At 48.9% G+C, this 13,467-nt stretch overlaps 1 protein-coding gene across 1 annotated transcript; it reads right to left on the minus strand.

Annotated features, from left to right (window-relative positions):
* Window positions 1-865: 865 nt before the first annotated feature.
* On the minus strand, window positions 866-1,516 carry LOC106804464 (uncharacterized mitochondrial protein AtMg00810-like). The gene is made up of 2 exons (XM_014805630.1): window positions 1,164-1,516; window positions 866-1,010 (listed from the first exon to the last, which is right to left on the minus strand). Exons 1-2 carry the CDS (start codon window positions 1,514-1,516, stop codon window positions 866-868), a joined length of 498 nt encoding a protein of 165 aa, XP_014661116.1.
* Between the last annotated feature and the right edge of the window lie 11,951 nt (window positions 1,517-13,467).

The following is a 13,467-nucleotide window of genomic DNA, read 5'->3' on the forward strand; positions in this document are numbered from 1 at the left end:
TCATGGGATAAACATTTGTAATGATACCTAGATCTTTGACCCAATTGAAAAGAACATAAATTCCAAACATAAGCTAAACATAGAACCAGCATTCAAGCAAAAGCTATCTATAACCAAGCATCTACTCATGGGTGATAAGCAAGTCAAGTTCATAGAGTAGAATTAGCATTGGATTAAAAAATAGTTATCTCATCATGTTTATAAGACAATATCATCAAGAGCATAACTGCACATTGCATCAAAATCACCAACCAAAACACTAGCTCACAAGTAGCATAAGAGAGTGCACAGGGTATATGGGAGAAGTTCATCTAATGCAATATGATACAAATGGAACATGATACATATGCAATGGAACTAAGCTAAAATGATACAGATGAACAACATGCCATACCCAAATGTGAACTAAGGTAAAGCATGACATGATGTTCATATGTATCATCCACCACAAAATATCACAAAAGATAGCATGATAAGATATACATGAAGAACTCAAAATGCTATCATGAAAAGGTGGCTATCCTACCATGGTATACACAGAAGTATGATACAAATATAATACAAGAGAAGCTCCAAAACTCAACTCAGAAAGGAAAGCACACACCTAACTTCCCCCGCAAACGAGCAAAGATGGCTTGATCGGTGAAGATGTCAGTGAGTTGGTTTTGGGTAGCAACATAGCCAAGGTCAATATGTCCTTTCTCAACATGTCTCTTAGGAAGTGATATCTGACATCTATGTGTTTGGTTTTGGAGTGGAGAACTAGATTCTTGGCTACACTGATGGCACTCGTACTGTCACATAGGAGGGGCACATGGGAAAAACTCAAACCAAAGTCTCTCAAAGTGGAGGTCATCCATAATAGCTAGAAACAACAGCTAGCAGCAGCAACATACTTGGCTTTGGTGGTAGACTGAGCAACACTGGACTGTTTTCGGGAAGACCAGGAAACCAAAGAAGAACCAAGAAACTGACAAGTACCAGAAGTGGACTTGTGATCCAATCGATACCTAGCAAAATCCGCATCGAAGTAACCATGAAGTGTGAGTGTCGAGGAGGCAAAGTACCACAAACCAAACTCAGGCATGAAATGAAGGTACCTCATGATTCTCTTTACCGCTTGGTGATGAGATGTTCTCGGTGAAGCTTGAAAACGAGCGTACAGACACACGGCAAAGTGTATGTCCGGCCTCGTCGCCATGAGGTACAGGAGGGAGCCGATCATGCTCCGGTACTCCTTCTGGTCCACCGGTTCTCCATCTTCATCTGCGTCCAAAGCCGTCTTCATCGCCATGGGAGTTGATAATGGCTTAGCGTCAGCCATGTCGAACTTCCTCAACACATCCTTTATGTACTTGCCTTGGTGCACAAAGGTTCCATCCTTATTTTTCTTGATTTGTAGCCTAAGGAACAAGGTCAACTCTCCCATCATTGATATCTCAAATTCCCTGCAAATATCCTCTGCAAACTTGGCAACCAAAGCATGAGAATAACCACCAAAGATAGTATCATCCATGTATATCTGAATAATCAAAAAGTCATTGCCTTGCCTGAGGAGAGAGAGTGTTTTATCCACTGACCCCATTTCAAACCCATTCCTAAGCAAAAAGGATTTCAATCTAGCATACCACGCTCTAGGTGCTGTTTTAGGCCATAGAGAGCTTTCTGGAGTTTGAAAACACGATCAGAATGTTTAGGATTCTCAAAACCCAGGGGGTTGTTTCACATACACTTCCTCTTCAATAAAACCATTTAGGAAGGCACTTTTCACATCCGTTTGGAAGAGCTTAAAACCTTTAGCCATAGAGAAGGCTAGAAGGATTTTAATCGCTTCCAAACGGGCAACAGGAGAAAAGGTTTCCTCATAATCTATTCCCTCTTTTTGGCTAAAATCTTGGGCAACCAACCTCGCTTTGTTTCTCACAACCAACCCATCCTCACCTTGTTTCTTTTTGAAAACCCATTTTGTTCCTATAGGATGTAAATTTGGACGTGGTTCAACTAAAACCCAAACCTTGTTTTGCTCAAAGTTCACCAACTTCTCAAGCATGGCATTAACCCAGTTTGAATCAAATAAATCATGTCCAATATCTCGGGGTTCAAAAGAGGCAACAAATATAGAATATGCAAAGTGTGAAATCTACCTAGAGCTATGCCTAGTGGTGTGTTCATATAAGTTACCGATCATCTGTTGTGGAGGATGGTGATGCCAAATGTGTCGTGGAGCCTCTCACTCTGAAGTTGCCTCCCTCTCAACAGCAGTTGGATCACTTTGATCTTCTTCTTCATCATCATGTAGTGGTACTTGTTGATGGCTTGAAGTAGTGGAAGTAGAGGTAGGGCCATCAACTCTCATAGTCGAAGTAGAAGATACAGGTGCAACAGCTGGAGCATGGTCAATCTCTTCATCCTCTTCATCACCACTATCAACACGCTCTTCCTCTTCCTCAAAGATGCTTTGCCCCATTTCATGTTCACCTGCAACCTCAAAGACAGGAGTTGTGCAAGGCATAGTTTCATCGAAGATAATCTCACAAGTTTTCATGAGCCGGTTAGTTTCAAGGTTAAGCACACAATATGCATGACTATGAGAGGCATATCCTAGAAAAATACCATCCGTAGAACGAGACTCAAATTTGTCCAAATTACCTTGCTTGAGAATGAAACACTTGCAGCTAAACACTCTCAGGTGACTTACTTTGGGGGTGTGTCGATGCATTAACTCATAAGAGGTCTTCTTCAGGAAAGCTCGCAAGAAGATTTGATTGGAAACATAGCAAGCAGTGTTGATGACTTCGGCCCAATATTTTCTAGGAGTTCTATGCTCATCGAGCATCATCCTAGCCATTTCACAAAGAGTCCAATTTTTTCGTTCAACAACACCATTCTGAGGAGGGACATAAGCCGATGAAAACTGGTGTTCAAGACCAAGATCATTACAAAAGGCTTTAAAACGAGCGTTCTTAAATTTTGTACCATTGTCACTACGAATAGCTCTCATGGCATCCGTAGGTCGCTCATTTTTCAACCTCAATATTAAATCTCAAACAAGAGGAAATGCCTCCTCCTTAGATTCCATGAAAAAGACCCATGAATACCTCGAGAAATCATCAACAACCACAAGAACATACCACTTCCCACCAACTAAGCAAATGCAAGCTAGACCAACTGTATCCATATGCAACTGCTCCCCTGGATGCTTAATCATCACCTGGTTCACAGGTGGGTAAGAAGCGGCAACCATTTTGCCATGACGATAGGGAGCACAAATAAGATCTTTCTCAAACTTGAGCTTAGACAATCCTTGAATAAGATCAAGAGCACTCAAGCGGGAAAGCAAATCAAAACTCAAATGACCCAATCTCTTATGCCCCTTCCAAAGCTCAGAAGAAGAATCAACAACTAAACATCGAGAGAGATCAAACGACTTAGAAAAGTCAACTCGAAAAACCTGACCCTTAGGGACGATCATGCACACAAGATCACCTCGAGAGTCTAAAATCCATGAGGCTCCCTGCTTGAAATGAACCTCAAAACTATCATCAAGCAGTTGCAAAACCGAAAGCAAATTGAAATCGAGGGAATCAACAAGAGCAACTCGCTTGATCATGAAATTCTCACTTACCCTAATGGCACCCTCATACAATACCTTTCCCTTGCCATTATCCCCAAAAGTGATGTCATCTCTAGTCATCACCGGGTTGAGGCTAGAGAACCATCTGTGATCACCAGTCATGTGTCGAGAACAACCAGAGTCCATGAGCCACGTGTTCTCTAGGCCTCCAACCTCTGTTTCAGTGTCGGAGTCGCTTTCCTTGCCATCCTTCTTGTTGTTGGTGTTGAGGGACATGACGCAGTTGTTGCGATACGAGGTAGGCTACACTAGTGCAAATCAAAAAATCTACCGCGTAAACCAGGAAAACTATCGTATAAGGATCACGGGATTACCACTCGACGCACTACTGGTGCGGAAGATGTAGATTCGCGTCGATGCATCGAAGTCGATCAACGTAGTCGTACGTAGTCGATCACGTCGACGTCCAGCAGCTCCTCAGCAGCTCGTCCACGTGCAACAAGATCTCCCTCGTGCCGCAGCTCGTCATCGGCTTGTCGTGGCTCGTTGGCGGCTCGTCGTGGCTCATCGGCGGCTCGTCCAAGTGCTGTAGGCGCAACACCTCCAAGGTATCCACACGTGCAGGGAGGAAGCGTTGCAAGCTGGACTGCTAGATCCGTAAGTTGCAATAGGCGAGGGCATGGGAGGCGCGGCAGATGAGTTTCGCCAAAAGGTTTGAACCCTAGGGCGCCCCCACCCCTGTATTTATAGAGGTTCCTAACAGGCCTCTGGGTCCGAGGCCCATTAGTACTTCTAAACCTAATCCAACTCGGATCAGATCCGAATTGGGCTTCCAGCCCCTTAAGTGTGCGAACCTATGGGTTCGGATACGTATAGACATAGCTCGAGTACTCCTACTCGGCCCAATAGTCGGTAGCAGCCTCTAGCAAGACGTGCCAACTCCTATACACACACGAAGATCATATCAGACAAACCATCACAACATTATATATATTTTATTCCCTTTGCCTCACGATATTTGGTCTAGCTTCAAGCCGACCGCTCTTTCTCGATCCTGTGATTCGGAATCCCTTTGTAGGTTAACTCTTAACCGTACGTAGCATGGCCATGCATTTTCGGATCCAATCACTCGAGGGGCCCAGAGATATCACTCTCAATCAGAGAGGGGCAAATCCCATCTTGATTGACCATGTCTCATAGCATGCTTCTTGACACCCGAAAGCTACCTTTATAACTACCCTGTTACGGCGTAGCGTTTGATAGCCCCTAAGTAAGTCGATCCACGTCTTGAATACATGCGACAATCTCAGGTCTAAGGACAAAGCGTATATGTTGTTTAAAGAGAGAACTACTTCTCGTGTTGGGTCAGTCCTAGCACATGTCTCCACATGTGCCCACATTATTAGTTCAACATCTCCATGTCCATGACTTGTGAAACATAGTTATCAACTAATATATGTGCTAGTCTAATATTCATGTGTGTCCTCACATAAACTCCGACTAAGGACAACTTTAGAATAACCATACAAGTAAAGAGTTTCGCACACAATTCACATAATTGCAAATCAATTCAAGTAGCCTTTAATGGATATTCAAGGAACACAATCTAAATCATGGATACAAATGGAATATCATCATCTCTATGATTGCCTCTAGGGCATACCTCCAACAGCAGTACCCATCACGGTTCTTGCCGGAGTAGAAACAGAGGCCGTTGAAGCTCTTGCCATCCTTCTTCTTTGCCTTGCGGTTGTCGTCCTTCTCACTTGAGCTTGAGTTGGTGTGCTCATCGGTGTCGGAGTCAATGCCGCTGAGGGAGGTGATGAAGGCGCACTTTGGCCTTCTTGCAGTACTCTTTTTCTCACGATCGGTGTACTTCTTCTTCTTCTTGTCGTCCTTGTCCTTGTCTTTGTACTTGCTATAGTCGTACCTGTTCTTGGACTTGTTCTTGTCGAGGCAGTCGGCGGGGAAGTGACTTGGCTTGCCACACTCAAAGCAGTTAGTTGTTGTTGTTGTTCCTTCGCCGATTCTTGCGGTTGTCGTTGAAGCGCATGAACTGCCTCAAGATCAAAGCGAGCTCCTCATTGTCAAGAACCTCCAACTACTCCTCTGAAATAGACACCAAAGAGGACAAACCAAAGGACATGGTAGAAGTGTTAGCCAAAAACGTAGACTGTCTAGAGCCTGACACAAGAGCCATACTATTAGGATTGGTAGGGCTCCCCTGTTTTGCTCAGACCCTCTTGTCAACCTCTATCGACTTCAGCTTGGCAAAAATCTCATCAGTAGTAAGAGTCTCATAGTTTGTGGACTCGATGATAGCATCAACCTTCGTACCCCACACCTCGTCATCCAAAGCATGTAGGAGCTTTAAAGCTCTATCATGATCAATGTAGGGCAAGTTGGTAGTGTTTGCTTTTATCTTGTTCACAATAGTAAGAAAGCGCTGGAACAAAGCATCAGCAGACTCACCGGGCAAATGAACAAAATTTTCATACCCATGCTGGTAAGTCTCAAAGAGTCGTGCCTTCACCTGACTGTTCCCCTCATGGAAACTCTAAAGTCGAGACCAAATCTCATGAGCTAGACATAGATCCTCGACATGATCAAACTCAGCACGGCACAGACTAGCAAACAAAATATCAACCCCCTTGTTGTTGACGTGATATTTATCTCTTTCATCTTGAGTCATGAGAGTAGTAGGAATCACGTACGTAACATCTTGAGTGATTTCCTAAACCCCTGCTCCTCTACTACTTAGATGGGCTCTCATGCGTGTTTTCCAATACCGATAGTCAGAGCCATCAAAGTAGGGAGGCGCGGTCGAGGAAGAATGCTCAGAGATCGCCATTTTGGATCTCGAAACCGATTAGGGTATGGAGAAACCTTAGCCGGCTTTGATACCAATTGAAGGACCGAAATAGGTGACCAGAGGGGGGGGAATGGGATCCAATTCAAAAACTCTCCAAGAAATTCAATCTAAGTCCCAAAGTAGCCTTCAACGCTCTCTTCTAGCTATTGTCAGGATCACATAGTCACAGCGGACCTACTAACCTTAGGAACGATGCTAGGAAGGCTCAGAAGCAACACGGAAGTAAACCCAAAAGATTGAGGCAAAACAGAGCTCAAAACACCTTCCAGGTATCGAAACTTCTGACCAGTTATCGGAACTTCCGGAAGTGGGATCGGAACTATCTAGAGAGGTCCGAGAAGAGGTTCTTAGCGGTTTTGTCGGAACTTCCGACCCTATATCGGAACTTCCAGCACCTATTGGTTGTATTGAGAAACTGCTGATAGGGACTCTTGGGTTTTCAAAAATAAATCATCGGAACTTCCGCATCTGTATCGGAACTTCCTACACAGTGTCGGAACTTCCTACAGCACAGAAAAAACAGCCCAAAAAGTTTAAGTCAACACTTCAAAATTAAATCAAATGACCTCCAAAATTCATGAAATTTTAACCATAGATCTGCAACAGTCTAGTGAGTCTTTTCCCAAAAGATCTCCTCAAAAAGATCAAGACTTCACTATGGATTTCACAGAATTCGGTTAATAACACAAGAGAGAGAATTTTGGGAAAAACTTCAAATTCAAGCCAAATCCTTGGGGATTTGGGGGTGGGGGGTAGGGAACACATCAAAGATGCTCAAAAGGGTCCTATAACCAATTTCCCCTAAGAAACCTCATGGGATTTGAGCTCAAACGCGAAGAACGAACAATCCCCAAAAATGGCTCCGAAAAAAATCCGTCAGAAGTTTGCTACCCGGAAAACAGTGCATTCGGGTGCTGAAACACACACGTTTTGTACTTTTTTTAGTGCAGTAGCAAAATGCTCAAAAACACTCACAAACATGTTCTAGGGTCTAATGATATAGATTGGATTTGTTCGTTGCAAAAAAAATCCATCAGCAGTTCGCTACCCGGAAAAAGTGCATTCTGGCGCTGAAACGCACCCATTTCACGTCATTTTTCGTGCAGTAGCGAAATACTCCAAAATACTTCGAAATATGTTCTAGTGCCTAATTTGGTAGATTGGATGCATTCCTTGCAAAAAAATCCATCGGAAGTTCACTACCCAGAAACAGTGCATTCTGGTGCCAACCCAAATGAGGACTCAAAGTCCCATTCGAGGTCGGCGGCCGGGGCAACGGTCATGTCGATCAGACAGATCTTTGGTTGCCTCGCTTCAGCCCCTCCAGGAAATGGCACCGGGCAAAAGTACATAAATACATCGTCTTGATCAATTCATCGCTTCAAGTCAGAAACATCACAAACAGATAGACATTGCATTAAATCGAAGCCGAGTACAATCTTACAGGGTTGGGTGACGATCTCTTCAACGAAAAAGCTTTGGGGACGTCCCTGTTAATCACGACACCCTTGAAGAACTCACACACCCTGCCGAACAACTCATCCTTGGGCACCTTGCCACGGGCCTCTCGGGTCGGATCATCTAGCCCCAAGTACTCGTATGACGGATGCACTCGGTACTTGATCGGTTGTGTTGCCCTCTGACAGAAATTGATACTGATGGTTGCGAATGTTAGTCCTCGTGCCTTTAGGTCGGCGATCTTCGCTAGCAATTCATCCACTTGGACCTGCTCCTCCGAGGTGGGCTGATTTGACCACTCGGGCATAGACATTGGCCCATACCCTATGCGCGGCGGTAGCTTGGGATGCTAATTTGTGATGAGGAACCACTCGGCATGCCACCCCTTGTTGGACTCCCTTAATTATAGATCAAAATACTCCATCACCTTCTTGGGCCGCAGCGAGAAACAACAACCCCTAATAACCCGGTCTTTTTTCCCCTTAGTAATCACAGGTTTCAATTGGTACAAGTAGCCATAGATGAAAATGTGGTGGGATGCCTAAATACGCCTCACACAGATGGATGAAGATAGAGATATCCAAGATTCAATTTGGATTGAAGTGTACCAGTTCAATCTTGTAGTAGTGGAGGAGGTCGTGGAAGAAGTCCCCTGTCGGGATCATGAATCCACGCTCGAAGAATGGTGCGAACACCACCGTCTCCGCTGTGTCCTCCGACAGGAACTCTTAGCCGGTGGTGAGCTTCCACTCTAGCAGTGCCTGTTGGAGGTATGCCCTAAACGCAATCATAGAGATGATGATATTCCATTTGTATCCATGATTTATATCGTGTTCATTGAATATCCATTAAAGGCTACTTGAATTGATCTGCAATTATGTGAATTATATGTGGAACTCTTTACTTGTATGGTTATTCTAAAAGTTGTCCCTAGTCGGAGTTCATGTGTGGACACACATGAATATTAGACTAGTACATATATTAGTTGATGACTATGTTTCACAAGTCATGAACATGGAGATGTCAAACTAATAATGTAGGCACATGTAGAGACATGTGCTAGGACTGACCCAACACGAGAACTAGTTCTCTCTTTACACAACATGTACGCTTTGTCCTTAGACATGAGATTGTCGCATGTACTCAAGATGTGGATCGAATTACTTTGGTGCTATCAAACGCTACACCATGACAGGGTAGTTAAAAAGGTAGCTTTCGGGTTTGTCAAGAAGCATGCTATGAGACATAGTCAATAAAGATGGGATTTGCCCCTTTCTGATTGAGAGTGATATCTCTGGGGCCCTCGAGTGATCGGATCCGAAAATGCATGGCCATGCTACGTACGGTTAAGAGTTAACCTACAAAGGGATTCTGAATCACAAGATCGAGAAAGAGTGGTCAGCTTGAAGCTAGACCAAATATCGTGAGGCAAAGGGTACGTGATGTTGTGACGGTTCATCTGATATGATCTTCATGTGCGTATAGTAGTTGGCACATCTTGCTAGAGGCCGCTACCGACTATTAGGCTGAGTAGGAGTATTCGGGCCATGTCTATACGTATCCGAATCCATAGGGTCAAACACTTAAGGGGCTGAAAGTCCAATTTGGATATGATACGAGTTGGATCAGGTTTAGAAGTACTAATGGGCCTCGGACCCAGAGGCCCATCTGGAACCTCTATAAATAGAGGGGTGGGGCGCCCTAGGGTTTAATCCCTTTGGCCAAAAAACACATCTGTCGCGCCTCCCACGCCCTCGCCCTATTGCAAATAGTGGACCTAGTAGTCTGGCTTGTGTCGTTGTCAAGATTAGTGGATCAAGACTACGGCTAGTAAATTTCTTTTATGCGCGTAAGGCTTTGGATGGTGGCGTGAGAGGGCACGGGATTAAACTAGTTCGGGCAAGGAAAGCCCTACATCCAGTATGAGGAGCTGCTCGTGTTGCTCACGCAAGGTCTGTAGTAGGGGGTACAAACAGGTGAGAGAGGGAGCCGGTCCCAAGTCTCTTGGGTGTGCACTGATGCTCGTGAGGTGAGTGTGTGTTTTGTTTGCTTGAGAGTCCTCCCATCTCAGGGCCCCTGGTTGTCCTTTTATAACACAATTGTGCACGTTGGGGAAGAAGGCTGACCCCTGTTGTCCTGCTTACGTCCCGTGGAACACGGATGTCGCATCCCTGTCGCCGGATACGCTGGGCATGAGAACGAGCGGCGCTCCCTCCTGTGCTGGGCCGCGCATGCTATGAGTGCTCCATGGCGAATCAGGGGGAGCCGCAGCCACTGTAGCCTGTGCAGTCATGGCTACAGTGTTCTGCCTGGGTACTTGTGGCGGGTCACGTCGAGGGGCGTAGGCGCCTTTCTGCGCGCCAGAGCTGCAGCGCATTTATGGCAAGATCGGTGGAGGGCCCACGAGATCCGCGCCCTAGTCGGCCGGTCTGCGCCCGAGGCGGACCCTTGTCTTGTGGGCCCGGATGAGTCCGACCCCCTACGTCCAGGGTCGGGCGAGGCGGAGCCTTGCGGCGAGGGGTCGGGCGCACCCGACCCTGGGACCGTGGGTCGGGCGAGGCAGAGTTTCGCCATCGAGGGGTCGGGAGTGTCCATCCTCGGGGCCCTGGGTCGGGCGAGACGGAGCAGGATGTTCCCTGCCCATGCTGGGTCGGTGGGTATTGCTATTACCGCAGGTGGGCCTGGGCCTTTATGATTGCTGTTTTAAGGGGCATAAGGAAGCCGTTAGTATTTCCCCCCAACAGTAGCCCCCGAGCCTTTGATGGTGCAAAGATGCTCCTCCAGAGGCTGCTTTCGTCATTCGTCGAGGATCCCTGTTCGCCCTGCAAGCTGCACTTGATTAGGGATAGGGAGTGTTGTTGGTTTGGCTTGGCCGGGGAGTTTGATCAGGCGGGGTGTCCTATGGATGTCTTGGCGCGGGAGGATTCCTCATTGTTCCGTGGGGCACTCTCACCTTGAGGCCTCAAATCGCGACCAGATGCGTGATCATTGGTTGCGATGCTAGCCCCTGAGCCCCCGCGTGCTGTAGGAGACCGATCGGGAGGCTAGATCGGCTTTTGATCATTTCCCCTCAAGTGTCCGTTCGCTGAGACGGAGGGGGTGAGCCGTGCCACGCTATCCTCGCTGGACGAACCGTGGTGCTCGCTGAGCTGCGAACAGGTCGGTTCGAGTGGAGTCCCGGTCCCCATTCGGGGGGGTCCAGCTCGGGCCAAGCTGGTGGCGTACTCTAGATTCTGGCTGGCCAGTTCATATAGTTCCCGAGTCCGTTCGATCGGATTCGGGGGCTCATTGCCTTTCTTCGGTGAAAAACCATGAACTTAGACGCCAGCCCGGACTCGAACATGAGGTCGGGACGCCCTTGGCTTTCGCTCACCTAGGTGGTGGCTGGCAGCGGACCCGTTCCTTCTCACCCCTTGCTTGGGGGATGTCCTGGGACGGCTGTTGAACCCTCTGGAGGGCCAGCCTTCAAACCCCTGGACCGTAGTGGGCCGTAAGAGCATTTTCAGCTCTGTATCCCTTTTTTACCTAAAGCGAGCCCTGGTCCGCTTGCAGAGGAAGTTGTGCGTATGACCTCAGGGAGGCGAAGTGGCAGAAAACATCGGGCTCGTGGGGTAAGAAGGCGCGGTGTTCCCTACAGTCAAAAAGAGATCATGCGTATGGTTTCTGGAGAAAGGCGGAGGTGACGGGATGTACCTGACGTCGCAATAGATGCAGTCGGTTCGTATTTCGTTTGCCGCGCGCTCCTTACAAAGCGAAAGATCTTTCTTCATCATCCTCATCATCATCATCATCGTCTTCATCCGTTGTCGTGCTTGAGCCCCTCCGTAGTCTTCAGGGTTCCGCCGCGGCCTTTTTCTTCTTCTGGCGATTGGAGGCGCCTTCGTTGGCATTGTCCTCCCGCTTTGCCTTGTCCTTGGAGCGGTCGAATATCACTCCGACAGCCTCCTCTCCTGAGGTAAAGTCAGGGGCGATGTCGAGGAGCTCCTTGGTGGTCTGTGGGCCTACACATCCCAGTTCGTAGACCAGAGACCTATAGGAGGTCCCCGCCAAGAAGGCCCTGATGACGTCGGCGTCGGCGACGTTGGAGAGCTCGGTGCGCTTCCTGGAGAAGCACCGGATGTACTCTCAGAGAGTCTCTCCCGACCCCTGGCAGTAGCTCCGGAGGTCCTAGGAGTTCCCGGGGCGCATGTACGTGCCCTAGAAGTTCCCTACAAAGATTTCTTCAAGGTCATTCCAGTTACGGATCCGACCTAACGGAACATGTTCCAACCAAGCTCGTGCCGAGTCGGCCAAGAACAGCATGAGGTTGCGAATGATGAATAGGTCGTCATCCGCTCCGCCGGCCTGAAAGGCAAGGCGGTAGTCACTGAGCCAAAGCCCAGGGTTCGTCTCCCCAGAGTATTTGCCCATGTTGGTGGGCTGTCTGAAGCGCGCTGGGAACGGCGCATTCAGCATGCGCGTGGAGAAGGCCCTGGGCCCCGCTGGGTCGGGGCTTGGGCTTCGATCCTCTCCGCCGTCATAGCAACCACCATAGTGTACATGGTAGCTGCGGTCGGCTCTGTCCTCCCTGTCTGCACGGGAACGCCTCCGCGCATCCAAGGCGTCACGGATGGGGCCGACGCAGCGGTGGACGGACGAAGCCCCGCCGCCCGCGTGTGGTGGGAGCAAGGTTGGTGGACAGACCCTCCACGCCTCTCGAGGGGCGCGGAGGGTGTGACCCTGCTGACGCCGTGTCTGCATCGTCGGGACGCGGAGCTCTCTACCTGCTGGACTGCTGCACACTCAAGCAGGTCGCGTACCTCTTGCTGGGCCTGTCGCTCCTCAGGCGTTGCTGGCTCGGGGAGTCGTCGGAGTAGGGCTGCCGCGGCGGCGATGTTCTGGCTGGCGCGTGCGAAGAGTTGAGGGTGATCTTCATCTGTGCAAATGCGTTGCTAGACGTCGTGCACCCGTTGTCGTGCCCCGCCTTTGTTCCGGGAGCGCTCGACCTCTTGGTGGGGCGCCGCGCGCGCCTTCGGCTGTCGTGGCTGCACCAGGACCCTGGCAAGGGCCCCAGTCGTAGCTGCGGCGCACGGTGGGGGAGTGCGCTATCTCCCTTTGGGGCCATCATCGTTGGACCTCTCGGAGTGCGTGTCGGCCATGAAGCACCTGCGTGAGGGGTGGTGGCTCCCGTTGTCGGAGCCGGCATCGGAGGCTGTCCTCGCCACGCCCACGATCTGGTTGCTCGTGGATGGCACGGTCATGGACCGCACCAGGAGGCGACTGTAAGTCGCCGTGGCATTGGGCAGCCCGAAGGGCCACTCCTCCGAAGGGGGCCCCATGGCACGCGCCCAGCCGCTCACCACTATCCCGACGGTGGAGCCACGGATGATGGGGCGAGCGGGTAGGACAAGGAGAGGGATCAGCTCGATTCCCTGCCCCGTGGTGAGGAAATCCAAGCTCCCAAAGCGAACGAGTCAGCCCAGAGCGAAGCTAGCATCGCGGCTGGCCATCTGAAGCCGGTGACGTACGCGCAAAGGTACCCTACCTGGCGCGCCAACTGTCGCTGTCAAGATCGGTGGGGGGG

This window comes from Setaria italica, chromosome VIII, assembly GCF_000263155.2.
Source record: "Setaria italica strain Yugu1 chromosome VIII, Setaria_italica_v2.0, whole genome shotgun sequence".
Lineage (NCBI taxonomy): Eukaryota > Viridiplantae > Streptophyta > Magnoliopsida > Poales > Poaceae > Setaria > Setaria italica.

What these genes read in the sequence shown, in the direction of transcription:
- LOC106804464 (XM_014805630.1), bottom strand. Translation starts at nt 1,516, where the DNA reads ATGGATGATACTATCTTTGGTGGTTATTCTCATGCTTTGGTTGCCAAG. An exon ending in ATACACTTTGCCGTGTGTCT is followed by an intron (nt 1,011 to 1,163) that starts GTACGCTCGTTT and finishes GGATTTTGCTAG; the next exon opens with GTATCGATTGGATCACAAGT.